General features: G+C 41.6%; 1 protein-coding gene across 1 annotated transcript in view; it reads left to right on the top strand.

Moving 5' to 3' along the window:
* The window catches only part of LOC133454847 (astrotactin-2), a 168,851-nt gene that overhangs the window by 40,871 nt on the left and 106,844 nt on the right, over window positions 1–21,136 (top strand). The window contains exon 3 of the mRNA XM_061733570.1: window positions 8,207–8,355. Within this exon, the coding sequence (XP_061589554.1) occupies window positions 8,207–8,355 (149 nt within the window). The remainder of the gene's footprint in view (window positions 1–8,206; window positions 8,356–21,136) is intronic.

Genomic DNA, 21,136 nt, shown 5'->3' with positions numbered 1-21,136 from the left:
TTTGGTATTATGGGACTTGTTGACTACTTGTTGACTACTCAGACTGCCTAAATCAATCTAATATGTTCCTCAGATATTGGAGAACTGAAATAATGGTATTTTAGGTTTCCCAGATGAAATCTGAGGCTGTTCCAGCCTTCTTTTCAGAAAAACTTCATAGGCGGAAATCAAAATTTACCTTTTCTGTTGTGTTTCTTTCCACAGCAGAGTAATTGAATAATATAAACATTAATTTGTGGACCATATTTGACACCCCCCAGGCCTCACCTTTCAGCAGGTACCAGATTTATGCCTGTAGCCCTTATACTTTTTGAGATATACTCATTTTTGTGTATGCATGTTGTTTTAGGCAGAATCTCGCCTGGATTTCAGCTGAATAGGGTAAAAAATATATAATACAGATATCACTATGAAACCTTCCCAGTTTATTACCAACCTCAAAACAAAGAAAAAATGGATTGCACATTTTCTGAGATTTTATGTTTATGTAGGCTATGCAAATTATACTTTATCCATTTCACTATAGGGAATGTGTGAAGTTTCCGCAGTGTTCAGAGCATACCACACTTATTTGCACAATGGCTGAAATGGAGGTTCAGTGTTGAGTAATTTTGGAAGAAGATCCTAATAATAGATCCATATTGCTTATAAGTATGCTTCCAGTATGCTCATGCACACAGCGAGATTCACTTGCTGTCAATCAACTGTGCTGTCAACATGCTGTCATTCGATCAGGTGAGAAAGATTAATTTCATATTCTTTCCATATTGAATGATTCATCCTACTTCAAAGGATAGCCCAGTGTTGATACAAGTATATTAAAAAGAATCCTCATCTGAATATAACCCTGTGCAGCATTCATGATCATATGGGTTAGCTAGCTGAGATGTCGACTGTCAATGAAGTCCTGACCCCAACACTAAACATCATGGAGAGCCTTGGATTGGAGGAGATTGTTTGTGTCTTTGACCAAGCACTCTACGCCAAGGCAGCAGAAATCACTTGGAAGCAAGAGAAGTTCCAGAACATTATACTGAGAATGGGAGCTTTCCATACCATCTGCAACCTGTTATCAATCCTGGGGAAGAGGTTTCAGGATGCTGGCCTGCGTGACTTGTGTGTGGAGTCCGGAGTGATTGCAGAAGGATCTATCACTGCAGTGATGGAAGGGCGCAAGTACAACCGTGCTGTCAGACTTCACAAGGTCATGTATGAGGCGATCATGAGGCTAGCCTGGAAGGGATTCCTCCCATGGATCCAAGACAACCACAGAGCAGAGATTCAATGTCTGGAAGAAGCCCTTGGAAGCATCTCCACTTTTCATGATGAAGTGTCACAGGCATCCTTCACAGAGCTCATGGATGATCCATCCTGCAATCACATCCTACAGTTGTTCCAAGAGTATCTTGATTCCCTCAGGAAGGGTGAACCATTGGCAGCTTTCTGGATGTCTTACCTCGACATAGTTGAGATCTTGCTAGGCTTGCTCCGTGCTTCAAGAGAAGGGGATTGGATGCTGCACCCAGCCTCAATCCGCGCTATGATCCCATGGTGCTTTGCTTATGACAGGCTGAATTATTCACGTTTCCTCCCATATTACTACTCCACAATGACACGTCTGCCCATTGATCATCCAGAGGTGCACCACCAGTTCATGCAGGGTGGCTTCAGTGTCCAACTTGGTAGGCAGAATCCTTTCGGCCGGATCCCTGTTGATCAAACCATCGAGGAAACGGTCAATAAGGATACCCAGACAGCAGGTGGCACAAAGGGCTTCAGCCTGAAACGAGCTGCCGTGGAGAGGTACTACCTAACATCCGAGTACCGCAGCATGTTCCTCAAGCAGCTCCGAGCTATGGTGGGAAATGGCCAGTCTCATATCAGCCACCCAGACCTACAGAGGCCCAGAATCCACAGAGATGAAGCAGATGTACAGTCCATTGTGAAGCTGGTCGAAGATGACTGGACAGACCCTTTTGACCCAAATCGAAGTGAGTTTGTCAGCTTAGCAACAGGTACCCTCGCCCGTCCATACGTAGCAAGGGACCTTCTTGATGCCCATACAATTGGCACAGAAGCATACGAGACCTTCAAGCGGGATTGACTTGTAGAACAAAAACCAAAGGCCCAGTTCTATGAGAAGATGAGCAAGAATAAACTTTTATAGACTTTTACTGACATCCGGAAGAAGCCATCTACAAGCAATCCAAGAAAAGTTGTTTTGGAGGGATACGGTGGCGCAGCAGGTAGTGCAGCCGTCTCACAGCAAGAAGGTCCTGGGTTCGATTCCCGCCGGGGGACGCTGTGGGCACTGAAGTGCGTGTTAGTTTCCCATGACTTCAGTGCCCACACCATGGGTGGGGTTGGCGAAAGGATCTTTCTGTGTGGAGTTTGCATGTTTTCTCCCCGTGTTCCCTTGGGTAGCTAATGTGAGCTACCCTCACAAAAACATGCACACAGTCCTGGGCTATACATACCCCCTCTGGCCAGCCGGGGCGCCAGATGGGGTGGGGAGGATCCGGCCGGAATAACGTGATCCTTCCACGCGCTACGTCCGGCCGGAGAAACCCCTCCTCAGGTTAAGGAGGAGACCTGAGCTCAGTGCAGGGCCCTCCCGGGGTTGGTAGAGGATGGCAATGCCCAGGACTGTCAGTAGGTAGGAGCACGGGGTGGTAAAAATGGGAAAAAACCGGGATAAAAACATTGAAAAAAAAAAAAAAAGAAAAGTTGTTTTGCAGGCTGACAGAAAGCTCTTCGGCCTCATGGTCCTGGCAGCAGAGAGCCGCCATCTTAAGATGGTTGATGTCCTTTCCCACCCTCTAGGGCCATTGCCATGGTCATTTGCCAATGGAGATGGAACACTGAAGAAGACGAGCAAAGCTGTTCTGGCCAGGGAGCTGGAGAAGCAAGTCATGCCAGCAGAGACCATCCCTGTGCCATCTGCTACCATCATCGATGGGATGAGTTTGGTACAGAAGATTCAGGGCAATGAGAAGACATTCTCAACTTGCAGACTCTGTCCTTACTCTGATCTTACATGAGGGAGCCAGTAGTCAGAGAATTGATATTGTCTTTGATGTTTATCGGGAGGATTCTATCAAAAATGCTGAGAGAAAGAAACGGGGTGGCACCACAGGAAGCACAGCACCACAGTTCCGTAACATTGCACCAGGTCACCGGATCCAGCAATGGAGAAGGTTCCTCAGCAGCTCGACCAACAAAGCAAATCTTATTACGTTCTTAGTGGCTGAGTTCAAAACATCAAAGCTGAGACAGAAGCTGAACAACATGGAGCTGTATGTCGCCAGTGGAGAAAGTTGCTTGCACATCACTAAAGATCAGTGGGAAGAAGTTGCAGACCTAAAGACAAATCAAGAAGAGGCTGACACAAGGGTGATATTGCATGCAGCTCATGCTCCGGAGGCAGGCTACAGTGCTGTTGTGATAACAGCTGAAGATACAGATATGCTGGTGCTCTGCCTGGCGTTTGCTACAAATATTTATTGTCCCCTATTCCAAAAATGTGGAACAAAGAAGTGGATCTGGAGAAGGCATTTGACCGTGTCCCTCGTGCCATTCTGTGGGGGGTGCTCGGTGAGTATGGAGTCCGGGGCCCTCTACTAAGGGCTGTCTGGTCTCTGTATGATCGGAGTAGGAGTCTGGTTCGCATTGCCGGCAGTAGATCAGACTTGTTCCCGGTGCATGTTGGACTCCGGCAGGGCTGCCCTTTGTCACCGGTCCTGTTCATAATTTTTATGGACAGAATTTCTAGGCGTAGCCAGGGGCCGGAGGGGATCCGGTTTGGGGACCTCAGGATTTCATCTCTGCTTTTTGCAGATGACGTTGTCCTGTTGGCTTCAACAGACCGGGACCTTGCGACGCGGCTTCAACAGACCGGGACCTTGCGACGCGGCAGGGATGAGAATCAGCACCTCCAAATCCGAGGCCATGGTTCTCCCCCGGGAAAGGGTGGCGTGCCTTCTCCGGGTGGGTGGAGAAGTCCTGCCTCAGGTGGAGGAGTTCAAGTATCTCGGGGTCTTGTTACCGAGTGAGGGAACAATGGAGCGGGAGATTGACAGACGGATCGGTGCAGCGTCCGCAGTTATGCGGTCGATGTACCGGATCGTCGTGGTGAAGAAGGAGCTGAGTCGAAAGGCGAAGCTCTCGATTTACCGGTCAATCTACGCACCTACCCTCACCTATGGTCATGAACTTTGGGTAGTGACCGAAAGGACAAGATCGTGGATACAAGCGGCCGAGATGAGTTTCCTCTGCGGGGTGGCTGGACGCTCCCTTAGAGATGAGTTTCCTCCGCAGGGTGGCTGGACGCTCCCTTAGAGATGAGTTTCCTCCGCAGGGTGGCTGGACGCTCCCTTAGAGATGAGTTTCCTTCCTTAGAGATGAGTTTCCTCCCTTAGAGATGAGTTTCCTCCGCAGGGTGGCTGGAAGCTCCCTTAGAGATGAGTTTCCTCCGCAGGGTGGCTGGACGCTCCCTTAGAGATGAGTTTCCTCCGCAGGGTGGATGGACGCTCCCTTAGAGATAGGGGGAGGAGTTCGGTCACCCGGGAGGAGCTCGGAGTCGAGCCGCTGCTCCTTCACATTGAGAGGAGTCAGCTGAGGTGGCTTGGACATCTGTACCGGATCCTCCTGGACACCTCCCTAGGGAGGTGTTCCAGGCATGTCCCTCCTCCCTAGGGAGATGTTCCAGTCATGTCCCTCCTCCCTAGGGAGGTGTTCCAGTCATGTCCCACCAGGAGGAGACCCCGGGGAAGACCCAGGACACGCTGGAGAGACTATGTCTCTCAGCTGGCCTGGGAACGCCTCGGACTCCCCTCGGAAGAGCTGGAGGAAGTGTCTGGGGTGAAGGAAGTCTGGGCATCTCTGCTGAGGCTGCTGCCCCCGCGACCCGGGAACGGATAAGCAGCGGACGATGGATGGATGGATGGAACAAGCTACCTCAGGGGCTGGGAGATGGGGTCTGCAATGCTCTCATTGGAATGCATGCATTCACTGGATGCGATACTGTGAGTGCTTTCGCAGGGCGTGGGAAGCTTGGAGCTTTGAAGCTTGTCAAAGGATCAGAACATCTCCAAGAAGTTTTCCTTGAGCTGGGGCAGTCCTGGGAAATATCTGATAACCTGTTCACGCATCTGCAAGCATTTACGTGCAAACTCTACTCTCCATGATGTTTAGTGTTGGGGTCAGGACTTCATTGACAGTCGACATCTCAGCTAGCTAACCCATATGATCATGAATGCTGCACAGGGTTATATTCAGATGAGGATTCTTTTTAATATACTTGTATCAACACTGGGCTATCCTTTGAAGTAGGGTGAATCATTCAATATGGAAAGAATATGAAATTAATCTTTCTCACCTGATCGAATGACAGCATGTTGACAGCACAGTTGATTGACAGCAAGTGAATCTCGCTGTGTGCATGAGCATACTTGAAGCATACTTATAAGCAATATGGATCTATTATTAGGATCTTCTTCCAAAATTACTCAACACTGAACCTCCATTTCAGCCATTGTGCAAATAAGTGTGGTATGCTCTGAACACTGCGGAAACTTCACACATTCCCTATAGTGAAATGGATAAAGTATAATTTGCATAGCCTACATAAACATAAAATCTCAGAAAATGTGCAATCCATTTTTTCTTTGTTTTGAGGTTGGTAATAAACTGGGAAGGTTTCATAGTGATATCTGTATTATATATTTTTTACCCTATTCAGCTGAAATCCAGGCGAGATTCTGCCTAAAACAACATGCATACACAAAAATGAGTATATCTCAAAAAGTATAAGGGCTACAGGCATAAATCTGGTACCTGCTGAAAGGTGAGGCCTGGGGGGTGTCAAATATGGTCCACAAATTAATGTTTATATTATTCAATTACTCTGCTGTGGAAAGAAACACAACAGAAAAGGTAAATTTTGATTTCCGCCTATGAAGTTTTTCTGAAAAGAAGGCTGGAACAGCCTCAGATTTCATCTGGGAAACCTAAAATACCATTATTTCAGTTCTCCAATATCTGAGGAACATATTAGATTGATTTAGGCAGTCTGAGTAGTCAACAAGTAGTCAACAAGTCCCATAATACCAAACAAGCACCATACGCCGCTCTCGTATTTTCACTATAGGGGTCCATATATTAAATGCATGATAACCACCAATAAGCTACCAGTCTGCAAGGGCTATCATGCCAAACTGTCAACTAGGGATGTGTAGCAACTCAAAAAAACATATTAGAAATTGCCCACCTGTTTGATTGCAATTGGTGGTCTGGCTCATGGACTATATTGCATAGCTTTGGAGGAGGAGTGCCTCTTGCTGCAGCCGTGGCACTAATAATGATAATATTCACAATCATGATCTTAATCAGAACCAATAATAATAATTTCACTCCCCCAAAGTGACAGCAACAATTATTGTTATCATCACAGTTATAATCATGGTTGTAATAATGACAATAATGTAATAATCATAACAATATGATAATGTAGTAATAATAATATATAATAGCTATAATAATATATTTAATATATGGTGATATAATAATTTAACAATAGTAATATATAACAGAGATACGTAATAATACTATATATAATATATGATCTTATAATAATATGATCATAATTGATAACAATAAAGTAAGAGTTGTAAGTGACAACAAGTGAACAGAAAAGAGAGGTATTTGTGAGAGGAATCAGCTCTGCATGTATTGTAGGAAGGGGGACCAAGTGTTTTCATAGGACGAGATGTTATTTTTCAAAATAGCAGTGAGTTTTTCTAGGTTTGAGTAATCTGTTAGAAGATTAAGCCAGTGGGTTATGGATATCTTTGTTCTGTCTTTCCAGTACAATAGTATGGTTTTCTTGGTGATAGTTAAAGATATTAACAGAAATGATGTGTGTTGTTTGGGTATATGTAATGAAGAGAGGTCACCCAGTAATGCTATAATGGGGCTTATGGGGATGCTGAGGCCGAAAGGACTAGTGTTGTTGTTTCTGTCAGCCTGGTTCAGGTTTAGTTTTAGTTTAGTCTTTGGGTCCAGCTATCATTTTAGTTTTTATTAGTTTTAGTCACGTTCATTCTCCTTTTAGTCGTGTCAAGTTTCAGTCGAATAAAAGTAATTTTAGTCTTATTTTAGTCAGAATTGTCCAGGACCATTTTAGTCTAGTTTTAGTCAAAGATTGTATTCAGCCAAACCCATTTTACAATTCAAACAACGTTATCTTATTATTGTATTATTGTTACCTTAAAGACTCAAGAATACATTCATTCCAGATACAGAAGACTCTCAGGCCACGTTTCCACATAGCCGGGTATTTACAAAAACGGATATTTCCCCCTCTACGTTTTGAAAAATCTCTTCGTTTACACAAACCCGCATAAATATCTGTTAAGTTGCTATGAGCAGCCAAACCTGCAGGGGGCAGTGTAACGAGAAGCATAAAGTCATGCTAGCCAATCAGAATCCTGGAAAAAACCATCAACAAATGACACGTGTGAAGCCTGAATAATATGGTTCCGCGTTAAATCGACGGCGTAGCCTACATACGGTGGGCGTCGCCGCGTAACCTACGCCGTAGCTCTGTGTTGGTGTAACGCGGAACCATAAATCAGCCTGGACTGCAGTTACTTCCAAGACGGAACGAGAGTCTTTCGTTTGGAGTGACAGAGAAGTGGAGTTACTTTGTGTGTGGCTTTAGAATACAAAACAGGTAAAATACAAGAAAATATTGACGGTTACAAACTAATTGTAAACACAGGTGTCACTCATGATGCTGGTGACGTTTCTGTCTCATAATGTGACGTTCTGAAGCCTAAATGTCCGTTTCCCTCCGTTTACAAGCAAACGTGAAAACAGAGTTTTTGAAAATCTCCACTTTCGCCGGAGTTTTCAGAAATGATGGTTTTTGGAGACTTTGAGCTTCGTTTTTGTGTAAACGAACGGCCAAAACGCATGAAAACGCAAACCGTTTTTGCTCCATGTAAACGGGGCCTAAGACTAAGACCAAGAACGAGACCAAAGACTATCGAGACCGAGACCAGACCAAGACCAAAAAGTGATCTCCAGACCGAGACCGGTCTCCAGAACTACCAGTCTAGTCCCTCCATGAACTAACCCTGGTTCTGGTCTCGGCCCCCCAGTCTAGTCCCTGGTAACTAACCCTGGTTCTGGTCCTGTCCCCCAGGCTGCGTCTGGCCCCCCACCTGGAGCCGTCCAGCACCACCGTGGCCCTGGACTGGCCCGACGTGGAGCCGCTGATCGGCTGCAGGATTTCCGACTACGTCATCCAGCAGAAGAAGGTGGAGGATCCGACGGAGGCCGAAGTCTACACCGGTAAACTCACATACTTTCAATATTAACCTAACTGAAGTCTACACCGGTAACCAAACCCACACACTTTCTTTTTTTTAATACTCTTTTTATTGGTTTTTCAATTTTATAGGTACAAACATTAGAACAGAACAAAATGAAATACAACAAAACATAAAAATAAAATTAAAAGAAAAAAAAAACCCACCCCAAATCAACAGAAAGCGCTGCGCAGTACATATGCATAAAATGAATACCGTAGATCAGGGGTATTCAACTAGATTCGGCCGGGGGCCACATCTGCAAAAGGACTGTATGGAGAGGGCCGCACAATTTGAAAATGTGGGGGTTTTCAAAATGTATTTTGCACTCAAAGACGAAGACTTATGTGAATATAATACATTTGTATTATACATTTGAATATATCTAGTTTACATATGAATTATGTATAAATTGTCTCCAGATTTAGTAATTGTGAATGTTAAATATAATATTCAGATAAAGAAATATTATTTTGAATGCAAGTTCATTTTGAAACCATGCATTGTGCAAACTTAATGAAATTGATATTGACCTACTTTTAATAAAACACGCCATAATGACAAAGCACCACTTTCCACCAAGATTTCCTTATTTGAATATTATATTAAGCATTGAGCACAAGCATTTCAGTCCATAGTAGCCAGTTATAAAAATATTATTAAAAAAATAAATACTTTTTTTTTTTTTTTTTTTTTTTTCAACAAACACCCCCTTTTTTTAAATATGACCAGGGGCCACATAAATGCTCCTGGCGGGCCGCACGTGGCCCGCCGGCCTCCAATTGAATATCCCTGCCGTAGATGACCAAATAGTCGCCCGCGCGCAAATACGCGCCTGTGCTCTAATAGCCGCCGGGTTCCGAGCCCATTTGGCATAATAAACGCCGGTTCAATTAAACGCCCGGGCGACTACCGGTAATAACCTGGTAATAACAGTGTATTTGCATTGTATTGTGTACAGTATCGTTCATACTGCTCTGATCAGCTCCGTGTGTCGCCGTTACACAGACAAACTGTCTTTGTCAGAGCATGTGAGCGGAGTGGAGCGGCGAGGGGATTCTTTATTATTTTTAATTTTATTTTTTTATATATTAAAATCCCAAAATATCTGTACCGTTTCTGATTGGGTGTGTGCACTGCGAATCATTTTTAGACACAACAAAGAACGCGTACCGCAAAAGTTGTGTCTCGGTGGAGGAACCCGGCGTCCAGCAAAATGAGAAGAGAAAAAAGAGTTCAGCAGACAGCGCACACACTGAAGGCTGATTTATGGTTCCGCGTTACACCAACGCAGAGCCTACGGCGTAGGGTACGCGGCGACCCGCACCGTACGTGGAAATGCGCTCTTTTTTTTTGCTATTAAAACATGATTTGTAATGTGAATTTGCAAAACTTAAACTACAAATAATAGTTTTTGACGTAACATCAGAGATTGTACATGCTCTCTGTGAAAGGATGAGTCCAATCGGGTCGCAGCTGCTTCAACTGTGATTCCTTCACGAGGAGCGACCAGGATTTCAAACACGCTTGATTTTCTTGCGACCTCACGATTCGTGATCGGGAGCTCGTCGTGAGGTGTTGTGTTGTGTACAGTGTGTACAATTTTAGTTCCAGTGGTACTATGGTGATCTCATATGTTCTTTGTAAGTAATGGTCTGGTGCTGCTCATTGCAAAAATAAATTGTAGCCTGGTGCAAATACCCGCCTGGTTCTTATAAACGCCTGGGGTCCAAGTGGATTTAGCATATTAAACGCCCGGGCTACTAAATGGTCATCTACGGTAAGTAAAATAGGAAAATGAAGAGACAGGTAAATGAAGAGCACATACATGGGATAAGTGAAAGAAAGAATAGGCAGTCTCATCCTTCAGGGGCACAAGCTGAGTTAAGGCTTCTGTAAGAAGGAGTGCAATGGTTCCCAGATCCTCCAAAACTTATCCGATTTGTGATGAAGGTCATGGGTCAACTTCTCGAGAGGAATAAGAGCAGAAATCTGTGACATCCACATGTCGACTGTAGGGACCTGGGGAGTGGACCACCGCAGCAACATACATTTTTTAGCCAGGAACAAAAGAATTATCAACAGAGATTTGGTGTCTGTGTCCAAAAAATTGTCTGGAGCAACATGGTTAAGTAAAAAGAAAGACGTAGTCAGCGAGAGCCGTTTACCAGTGAACCCCCTTCCAGAAAATCTGGATGTGGTCACATGACCAAAACAAATGGATAAATGTACCTTTGTGTGTCTTACATTTATAACAGAGGTTGGAAGTGTCAGGGAACATTTTCTGGAGGCGAGCAGGAGTGTAATAAGTCCTGTGAAAAAATGTAAAGTTGTGTTCATGTATAGAGATTGAGGTACATTTAGGAAAAGTCCCGCTGCAGATCTTGTCCCAGTCTCCAGGATTAAACGTCACCTCCAGATCACGCTCCCACAACAGCTTCAAAGAGTTATAACCTGAAGAGTCAGAGTAAAGCTGAGAAGTATAAATCTTGGAAATCAGTCCTTTAGGAGATTTTGCCAGAACTCTAGTGTTTTCCAGCTCTGACAGTCCCATGCGAATCCCGCCTGACTTCAAGAGAGAACTCACATACTTTCAATATTAACGTAACGAGTTCATGTAAAGATTAGATATTGGTGAACTTAAAGTTTAATTTGGAGCAAATTAGGAGGAAGTTAAAGTGTAGTTTTTTTTTATTTTGAGGATCCAGAAGTGGTGACCGTTGGTTTAGTTCTGAGGAAAACCTTCTGACTAAAGTTCATCAACTAAAATTATGACTAAATATTATCGTCAATGAACCTTTATCACCCGAGGAAAACGAGAAGCAACGAATATGTGACGATAACGATAATTAAATATATAATGCAATATCGTAGAGGAATAAAAACCAGACTAAAATGTGGATTACAAAATAAAAACTCTGCTGTTGTTATAACAAAGATCCTTAATATGTATATATATATTATAGGATGACCAAACGTCCTCTTTTCCCCGGACATGTCCTCTTTTTACGTCCTGTCCGGGGCGTCCGGGCGGGTTTTATAAATTGATGATAATGTCCGGTTTTCCTTTTGTGTGTGTGTATATGTGTGTGCGCGCGCTAAATCGACGCAGAGCCCACGCCGTAAGGTACGCGGCGATGCGCAACGTACGTGCGGGTCGCTGCGTACCATACGGCGTAGGTTCTGCGTTGGTTTAACGCGGAACCATAAATCAGTTTACGGAGGTCCCGGGAGTCGAAAGTGTGCCAGAAAGCATTACCTCCTGAAATAAAAACGGTCAAAATCATCCCCCTTGAAATAAAAATGAATGTGGTTTTACTGCTATTTCAGCATTTAGAGTTATCACCAGAAAAATAACAGCAGAAAAATAAGTAAATTTTCACTTGAAATAAGTAGAAAAATCTGCCAGTGGGACAAGATTTATCTTCTCATTACAAGCAAAAAAATCTTGTTCCACTGGCAGATTTTTCTACTTATTTTAAGTGAAAACCTACTTGAAACAAGTGAAAATTGATGTTTTTTCCAGTGATGAGTCTTGTTTAAAGTGAGATTTTTTTAAACTAAAATAAGACATTTTAACTAGAAATAAGACCAATATTCTTGTTAAGATTTTGGGTTTTTGCAGTGATCCATTTTACTTATCCTGTGAAGGACAGAGTCATATTGATAAGTTCAGAAAAGTGTTTTTTATTGTTGTGTTTTGATGTATTTGATGTAAGCCCAGTGGATATTTAAAGCTTACAGAAGGCTGCATTTAACTGCTGCTATTCCTGCAGTATTTCTGCAGGTGTTTTGGTCACTGCTATTATTTGTAATATATTATATTATTTGTAATCAGCACAATCTGTCCCCATATGATAAAATCCACCATCCCCCCTGATTTTTTTTTACAATTCGAGTACTGACTGTAACTGTAATTATTTTAGACATAATAAAAAAGTTGAGTAACTTCTGAGAAGCCTATCTGAATTTCCGTCTTTGAGAGATATTATTTTGTAATATAACTGAATATTATATCCATACATATTAACTTTAAATATATTAAAATGATAACGAATCTTTGAGTAAACTGCGAGTATCATTTAAGTAGGCTATCTCGTGGCCGGGCTGAGTGTCCTCTTTTTTGAAAATCAAAATATGGTCAGCCTAATATATTATATATATATATATATATATATATATATATATATATATATATATATATATATATATATATATATATATTCCGTATTGGCCTGAATATAAGACGGAGTTTTTTGCATTGAAATAAGACTGAAAAAGTGGGCGTCGTCTTACATCCGGGGTGTAGACGTTATACCCATTCACAACGCTAGATGGCGCCAGATATCTTTAAAGCGAATGCTGAACTAATCTCCCCAGGCCAAAGCCAACCCCTGTCACGAAGAAGAAAAATAAAAATAGCGGTAGCACAAAGAAGAAAAATAAAAAATAGCAGTAAGAAAGAAAAGAGAAGAAAATAAGAGAAGAGATAACAGAAAAAGGAGAAACGTAGCGACAATCTGGAGAAAAGTGGATGGAAGTTCAGCAGGTAAACCGGCAGCTGAGGAGAAGTTATGATGTAAACTTCAAGATAATGATTTAAATGAAGCAAAATAACATGCTTTTTCTCTCAAATATATTGTTATAGTCATTTGTTTCAGATGTACTCTAATTATTTTCTGTATAAAAATTGAATTTGGAAAAGAGAAAAAGAACTTGAAAAAGAGGGGGTCGTCTTATAATCAGGGTCGTCTTATATTCGGGGCGATACGGCATATACCTTCTCTGGGGGGGAGAAGAAGAAGATCCATCTTTGGATCCACTTTCCTACATAGACGTGGAAAAGAAAACCCAATGTGTCGTTGAAAAAGATAAAAATAAATATGTTGTAAACTCTAATTAGAGTCTTCTGTATCTGGAACGAATGTATTCTTGAGTCTATAAGGTAACAATAATATAATAATAAGATAACCTTGTTTGAATTGTAAAATGGGCTTGGCTATATCAGTGGCGTAGGCAGAAATATTTTTTTGGGCGGGCCGGATGATTGCGATTTTGATGACATTTCCTATATCAAACCATTCAAAAGTTATTGCAGAATATAGGAACTATGACATATCGACCAATCAGAAGAAGAGGCGGGGCTAATTTGCACCAATGAAGGTCAAGGACTCAATAACGAGTCTGATGACACCACCCATGACTCTCTATGTCAAACCATTCAAAAGTTATTGCAGAAAATAGGTAATAGGCTAACAGAACCGCTAACGGGACCGCTAACAGAACCGCTAACAGAACCGCTAACGGGACCGCTAACAGAACCGCTAACGGTACCGCTAACGGTACCGCTAACAGAACCGCTAACAGAACTGCTAACGGTACCGCTAACGGGACCGCTAACGGGATTGCTAACAGAACCGCTAACGGGACCGCTAACATAACCGCTAACGGAACCGCTAACGGGACCGCTAACGGTACCGCTAACAGAACCACTAACAGAACCGCTAACGGGACCGCTAACAGAACCGCTAACGGAACCGCTAACGGGACCGCAAACAGAACCGCTAACAGATATATATATATATATATATATATATATATATATATATATCTATATATATACCGTATTTTCTGGACTATAAGCCGCTACTTTTTTCATAGGTTTTGAACCATGCGGCTTATATAAAGGTGCGGCTATTCTGTGGATTTTTCTTCCACCACTCGGGGGAGTGCTAACCGGAATTAGAATAAAAACTAAGACAAAATAAATGCAAAGAAGAGTACGCTACTTCTTCTTTAGCAGATAGAAGTAGAAGCAGATTTCAAACAGATAAATAGATAAATAAATACTGGTTATTTTCTCTTGGTTCTGTCCCGTTTTAATCAGCAAAGTTGCTGCTGTGTTAAAAGACAATGTTAGTAAAGGATCTATTTAGGTACAAACATGTACATCATTTACAGTTCAAAATCCTTCTGTACATCTAGCAAATATCTAATCTAACAACATAAATATCTGCGGCTGAAATATCTTTTTTTTTTTTTTTAAATAGAGCGGATGCGGCTTATATACAGGTGCGGCTTATAGCCCAGAAAATACGGTATATATATATATATATATATATATATATATATATATATATATTTATACCATGAACTGGTTCCCAGCAGGACTGGGGATCATCTAAGGTCAAAAGGTCAGGGTTCAGATTTCTCCATTTTCCAGGTTAGAGTATAGTCCTGGCTGAATGAGTCAGCAGCTGACTGCTGGTTGCTAGGGGCAACAAGAACCTTGCACTTCAGGAACATTCCGGGTTGGCTGTTAGAAAAACCCAGAGTTTTGCCTTGTGACAAGTTCTCAAATAAAAAATTCCTAGCAGAAAAATAAAGACACCGTGAGAGACACAGAACCCGGCAGATTCTGACAATCTTATTTTTATTCAGATATTCCTAAAAATGTCTGAGTAACAGCAGTGCGAAAACAAAGTGAGATTTTTTGGAAGAAAACTTTTTATTACATTACAGGCAATGGAGACCGAGGCAGGAATTGGCGTGGCTGTTAGCCCCCCGTTTAAATTTTGTGCACACCACGCCTGTCAAAGTCACATTTTATGAATCCCAACACGTATGTCTACATTCTGACCAAAAATGATCAGTCTACCTTTCATGGTTTGGCCGTGAGCTCGAGTTACAAATAAAAAATCAAGTTATTTTTTCACTCTAACTGCCACTCTAATAACTGAAAGCCGCACTGTAAATTTGACAAAAAAAGTGATTTCCAGTCCTCGCTTGAGGGCTCATATCTTGAAAAATGTACATCTTAGGAAAAAACAGTGTGGGGTTTGGAGAGAGAAGAGAAGTTTTCTTCCGTTTTGAAGTTTGAATGACGTTTCTACGTGGAAGTATGAGAAAGATACGTGACTAGGGATGGGAATCGAGAACCGGTTCTTGTTGAGAACCGGTTCCCAGTGTTTCAATTCCTTGGAATCGTTTGCCTTTTTCCCAAACGATTCCCTTATCGATTCCAGTGGGCGTGAATGACGTCACCAAGCACGTTGCGCCACGTGCGCATTCGTGCCCAGCAGGAAAACACGGGGACAAAGCGGCATAAATGCTCGGAAGTTTGGTTACATTTTACCAAAAAGGATGACAACAGGGCGACAATTCTTGCAATGTGGACATTTTAACAACGGGGGGAAACTGTTAGGACTCGGCCGGCTGATGCGCTGGGAGCGCGGAGTCAGCCGGCGTGTGGTAAGGCTGATTTATGGTCCCGCGTTACATCAACGCAGAGCCTACGGTGTAGGGTACGCGGCAACACGCACCGTACGGCGCGCGTCGCCGCGTACCCTACGCCGAGGGCTCTGCGTCAATTTAACGCGGAACCATAAATCATGCTTTAGAAGAGCTGCGCTCCGGCGGACAGCGGAGCTCCTGACACAGCTGCAGCATCAGCTCATCTATGGAGAAGTAAAAGAGCTTCTACCGCTAGATTCTCTTTTCATCAGCAGGGAAGAGTATCAGCCAGAATAGATGAATGTCACCAGCAGTTTGTACTGTTGAACATGTTACTGGACATTCTTGTGTAATTGCTACAAAATAATTTGTTGTTTTTCGTTAATTTCTACAGAAGAATATTTATTTTATTATTATTATTTTATATTAAATACATATTTTACTGTATATTACAAATCATTTTGTGGGGACCCCCTGGCACCATCGAGGAGCCCAAGGCTGGGGGCATCTTAAGACCTCATTATGTTTTTTTTGTTCAAAGATATAAAAGTTTTATATCTTTGAACAAAAAAGATCTGAGAAACAAAGAAATTGAAACAAAGAAACAATTTTAGTATCAACTTTGTTTTATTAAAACAAAGTTGATACTAAAATTGTTTCTTTTTAGTATTTTAGTATCAACTTTGTTTTATTAAAACAAAATTGATACTAAAATTGTTTCTTCTCCTTTTTTCCAAATGAGAATCGATAAGAGAATCGATAAAGAATCGAATCGATAAGCAGAATCGATAAGAGAATCGGAATCGAAAAAATCTTATCAATTCCCATCCCTATACGTGACTCAGAAAAAAGGTGAATTTTGTCTTTTTTCTCGACATTTTCCCATCCGCTTTGAATGGGGCCATAGAAATACATGGGAAACTTAGTTCCCCATTAGTTTCGAAATTTGGAAATGTTTTTAAACTCGAGTAACGGTGTGCGAGTGGTGAGGCCCCAAAGTTCTCGCAATGCGTTCCGGATGGCGCAAAAAGCGCACGTTTGTGCACGTTGCGCAAAAACGTGCACGCCAATCGCTAATAAAAGTCATACCAATCGATTCCCGATTAAGGCGCACGTTTCTACGTTTTTACTTTTCGCGTTTTCTCAAAACTGCGGGACTAGTTACGTGCCGAAGTTTATACGGAAGAATATATAAATGAAGAAGCCTGAGCAATATTAAGAGTGCCTCTGCGCACGAGGCACTCCTCCTCCATTGCGAAGCTCAATGGAGGAGGAGTGCCACGTGGCGCAGCCGTGGCACTAATTAAATATATAATGCAATATCGTAGAGGAATAAAAACCAGACTAAAATGTTCCTGGACAATTCTGACTAAAGTAAGACTAAATTGACTTTTAGTCGACTGAAACTTGACACGAGTAAAAGGAGAATGAACGTGACTAAAACTAATAAAAACTAAAATGATAGCTGGAGCCAAAGACTAAAACTAGAACTAAAACAGGCAACAACATCATCCCTAGTGACAGTGGCCGGGGTCGGCCGGGGGAAGCAGTCAGATCTTGTTGGAGAGATGAGGTTGTCTGGAGTTGTCTGGGCTCAGACGTCGGGAGGTCTGGACCAGGTCTGGACCAGCCATCCATCACCCCTGGGGGGCTGATGGAGCCGGGGCCGGGGCTAACGGGGCCGACGGCTACACTCGGTCTGCTGGCAGAGGTGAGGGACGGAGGGCAGATGGTGAGAGCCACTCACCCATAAATCACCCCACGGTGGAGGTACAGAGTACGGGGTACGGAGGTACGGAGTACGGAGCCAGAGCTGCTCCTCGTTTTCTACTTTCTCCTCCAGTTTCACGTCTGTCACTTTTAATTTTTCAACTGCCTGAACTTCCTTCTCTGTTTCTGAATCAAAATGAGGAAGTCAGTCGATGACACGTTCAGTGAGGAGCAGATTCATGTTTTTTTTTTACGTTTTTTACCTTGTCTGCATAATTAATGGTTAATACTAAGTTTGGCCAAACTTAAAGCATATATAAGCATTTTAATCTTCTTTTTTTCTGCATAAATATTAATGGTTAATACCAAGTTTGGCCAAACTTAAAGCATATATAAGCATTTTAATCTTCTTTTTTTCTGCATAAATATTAATGGTTAATACCAAGTTTGGCCAAACTTAAAGCATATATAAGCATTTTAATCTTCTTTTTTTCTGCATAAATATTAATGGTTAATACCAAGTTTTGTAAAACTTAAAGCATATATAAGCATTTTAATCTTCTTTTTTTTGTTCTTTCTTTTTTTCTGCATGAATATTAATGGTTAGTACCAAGTTTGGTCAAATTTAAAGCATATAAAAGCATTTTAATCTTCTTTTTTTTCTGCATAAATATTAATGGTTAATACCAGGTTTGGCCAAACTTAAAGCATATATATGTATTTTAATCTTCTTTTTTGTTCTTTCTTTTTTTCTGCATATATATTAATGGTTAATACCAAGTTTGGCCAAACTTAAAGCATATATATGCATTTTAATCTTCTTTTTTTGTTCTTTCTTTTTTTCTGCATATATATTAATGGTTAATACCAAGTTTGGTCAAACTTAAAGCATATTTATGTATTTTAATCTTTTTTTACTGCATATATATTAATGGTTAATACCAGGTTTGGCAAAACCTAAAGCATATATATGCATTTTAATCTTCTTTTTTTCTGCATACAGTATATATTAATGGTTAATACCAAATTTGGTCAAACTTAAAGCTTATATAAGCATTTTAATCTTCTTTTTTTCTGCATATTTATTAATGGTTAATACCAAGTTTTGTAAAACTTAAAGCATATATATGCATTTTAATCTTCTTTTTTTGTTCTTTCTTTTTTTCTGCATATATATTAATGATTAATACCAAGTTTGGTAAAAAGTAAAGCATATCTAAGCATTTTAATCTTCTTAATCTCAGATTAATTGACTCAGAGCTCAAATGCTTCAGCAGAGTTCATTCTTCTGGGTTTGGACGGCTCCGGCTTTATCTGCAAACACTTAAACGTGTAGTTGCTCAAAAACTTCATTGTTCTCCAAATGTGGTGTTTGGACGGGACCGAAGGGGAGATTTATTAAATAATAACCGCTTCTCATAATGACAAGATCCTGTTCTGTGGACTCAGCAAATAAAAGGAGAAGAGTGTTTAAGTAATATCATTTTCTCACACTTACGCTGACTTAGTTTGAAATTTCTGGATTTGTAAAACCATCTCAGGGGGAATTATTTTGGGGGGGAATAGAAGTGTATTGAAACCAAAAGCTGATATGAATAATAAAAAGAAAAGGCCAGTTTAGCTCTTTTTTCCATGGTCACCTTGTTTAGAGAAACAAACTCCGGAGCAACCGAGTCCCCAAACCGGGGGAAAATAAACCCGAAAAAACCCGAAACACACCCGCAAAAAAACCCGAAACACACCCGAAAATAAACCCGAAAAAACCCGAAACACACCCGAAAATAAACCCGAAAAAAAAACGGAAAAAAAACCAGAAACACCCGAAAATAAACCCGAAACACACCCGAAAATAAACCCGAAAAAACCCCTGAAAAAACCCGAAACACACCCGAAAATAAACCAGAAAAAAAACCGAAACACACCCCAAAATAAACCCGAAAAAACCCGAAACACACCCGAAAAAAAAACGGAAAAAAACCCCGAAACACACCTGAAAATAAACCCGAAAAAACCTGAAAAAAAAACTAAAAAAATCCCCCCAAAAAACCCAGAAAAAAACCCGAAACCCACACGAAAATACACTAGTACCTACTCGGCCCAGTTTGGTTATTTTCCACTAGTACCTACTCAGCCCAGTTTGGTTCTTTTCCACTAGTACCTACTCAGCCCAGTTTGGTTCTTTTCCACTAGTACCTACTCGTCCCAGTTTGGTTATTTTCCACTAGTACCTACTCAGCCCAGTTTGGTTCTTCTCCACTAGTACCTACTCAGCCCAGTTTGGTTATTTTCCACTAGTACCTACTCAGCCCAGTTTGGTTCTTCTCCACTAGTACCTACTCAGCCCAGTTTGGTTCTTCTCCACTAGTACCTACTCAGCCCAGTTTGGTTCTTTTCCACTAGTACCTACTCGGCCCAGTTTGATTCTTTTCCACTAGTACCTACTCGGCCCAGTTTGGTTCTTTTCCACTAGTACCTACTCAGCCCAGTTTGATTCTTTTCCACTAGTACCTACTCGTCCCAGTTTGATTCTTTTCCACTAGTACCTACTCAGCCCAGTTTGGTTCTTTTCCACTAGTACCTACTCGGCCCAGTTTGATTCTTTTCCACTAGTACCTACTCGGCCCAGTTTGGTTCTTTTCCACTAGTACCTACTCAGCCCAGTTTGGTTCTTTTCCACTAGTACCTACTCAGCCCAGTTTGGTGCTTTTCCACTAGTACCTACTCGGCCCAGTTTGGTTCTTTTCCACTAGTACCTACTCGTCCCAGTTTGGTTCTTTTCCACTAGTACCTACTCGGCTCGGTTTGGTTCTTTTCCACTAGTACCTACTCAGCCCAGTTTGGTTCTTTTCCACTAGTACCTACTCGGCCCAGTTTGGTTCTTTTCCACTAGTACCTACTCGTCCCAGTTTGGTTCTTTTCCACTAGTACCTACTCGGCCCAGTTTAGTTATTTTCCACTAGTACCTACTCGGCTCAGTTTGGTGCTTTTCCACTAGTACCTACTCAGCCCAGTTTGATTCTTTTCCACTAGGCGTGTCGAGTCGGGCTGAGTAGGTACTAGTGGAAAAGCGCCATACGTTTCTACTTGATCAAATTGTGTCAGCGGCTCCCCTCTGGAAGCTTCCCAAGCGACCAATCAGGGATTGAGCAGCATCAGCACTGCAGACGGCCAACGGCAAGATCTGGAAGCAGAAGTTTCCGACGTGTTTGAGGAGTTTTGGGTGATAAAAACATGATAAAGATGTATAAGTCCAACATTATTCAGAGGTAGAACCAGGTCCGACCTGTTAGTGTCGTTTATATCGTTCATGTCCACTGAAACGGCTTCAGGCTGCTGCTGGAGAGCGATATAAAATGGATACCTCACATATACACACTCATCTAGCACCTGCATCATACAGATGGATATAATATATAGAATATGATATTAGGAATGGTCCATACCCATACCCATGTTCTGGGTAGGGGTCTCTGGAAAGCGTCTAGAGACAACTCTGTTGTATTAGACGCTATATAAATAAAATTGAATTGAATTGAATTGATATTTTACCGTTCACGATAAACCGTCAAAAAAATTCCCCACGGTAAGAATTTGTATCTCACAGTAAAAACGATAAATTCCTGTTGATTAAGTTTTTGTGTAAAACTGATTTACGGAAGGAAGGAAGGAAGGAAATGAGCGAGAAAGAAAGAAATAAAAATATGAGCGAGAAAGAAAGAAAGAAAGAAAGAAAGAAAGAAAGAAAGAAAGAAAGAAAGAAAGAAAGAAAGAAAGAAAGAAAGAAAGAAAGAAAGAAAGAAAGAGAAAGAAATAAAGAAAAA

Source organism: Cololabis saira, chromosome 11, assembly GCF_033807715.1.
Source record: "Cololabis saira isolate AMF1-May2022 chromosome 11, fColSai1.1, whole genome shotgun sequence".
In the NCBI taxonomy this organism is placed as follows: domain Eukaryota; kingdom Metazoa; phylum Chordata; class Actinopteri; order Beloniformes; family Belonidae; genus Cololabis; species Cololabis saira.
The sequence above is the reverse complement of the archived record's forward strand: the minus strand, read 5'-3'. Positions and strand labels throughout refer to the sequence as shown.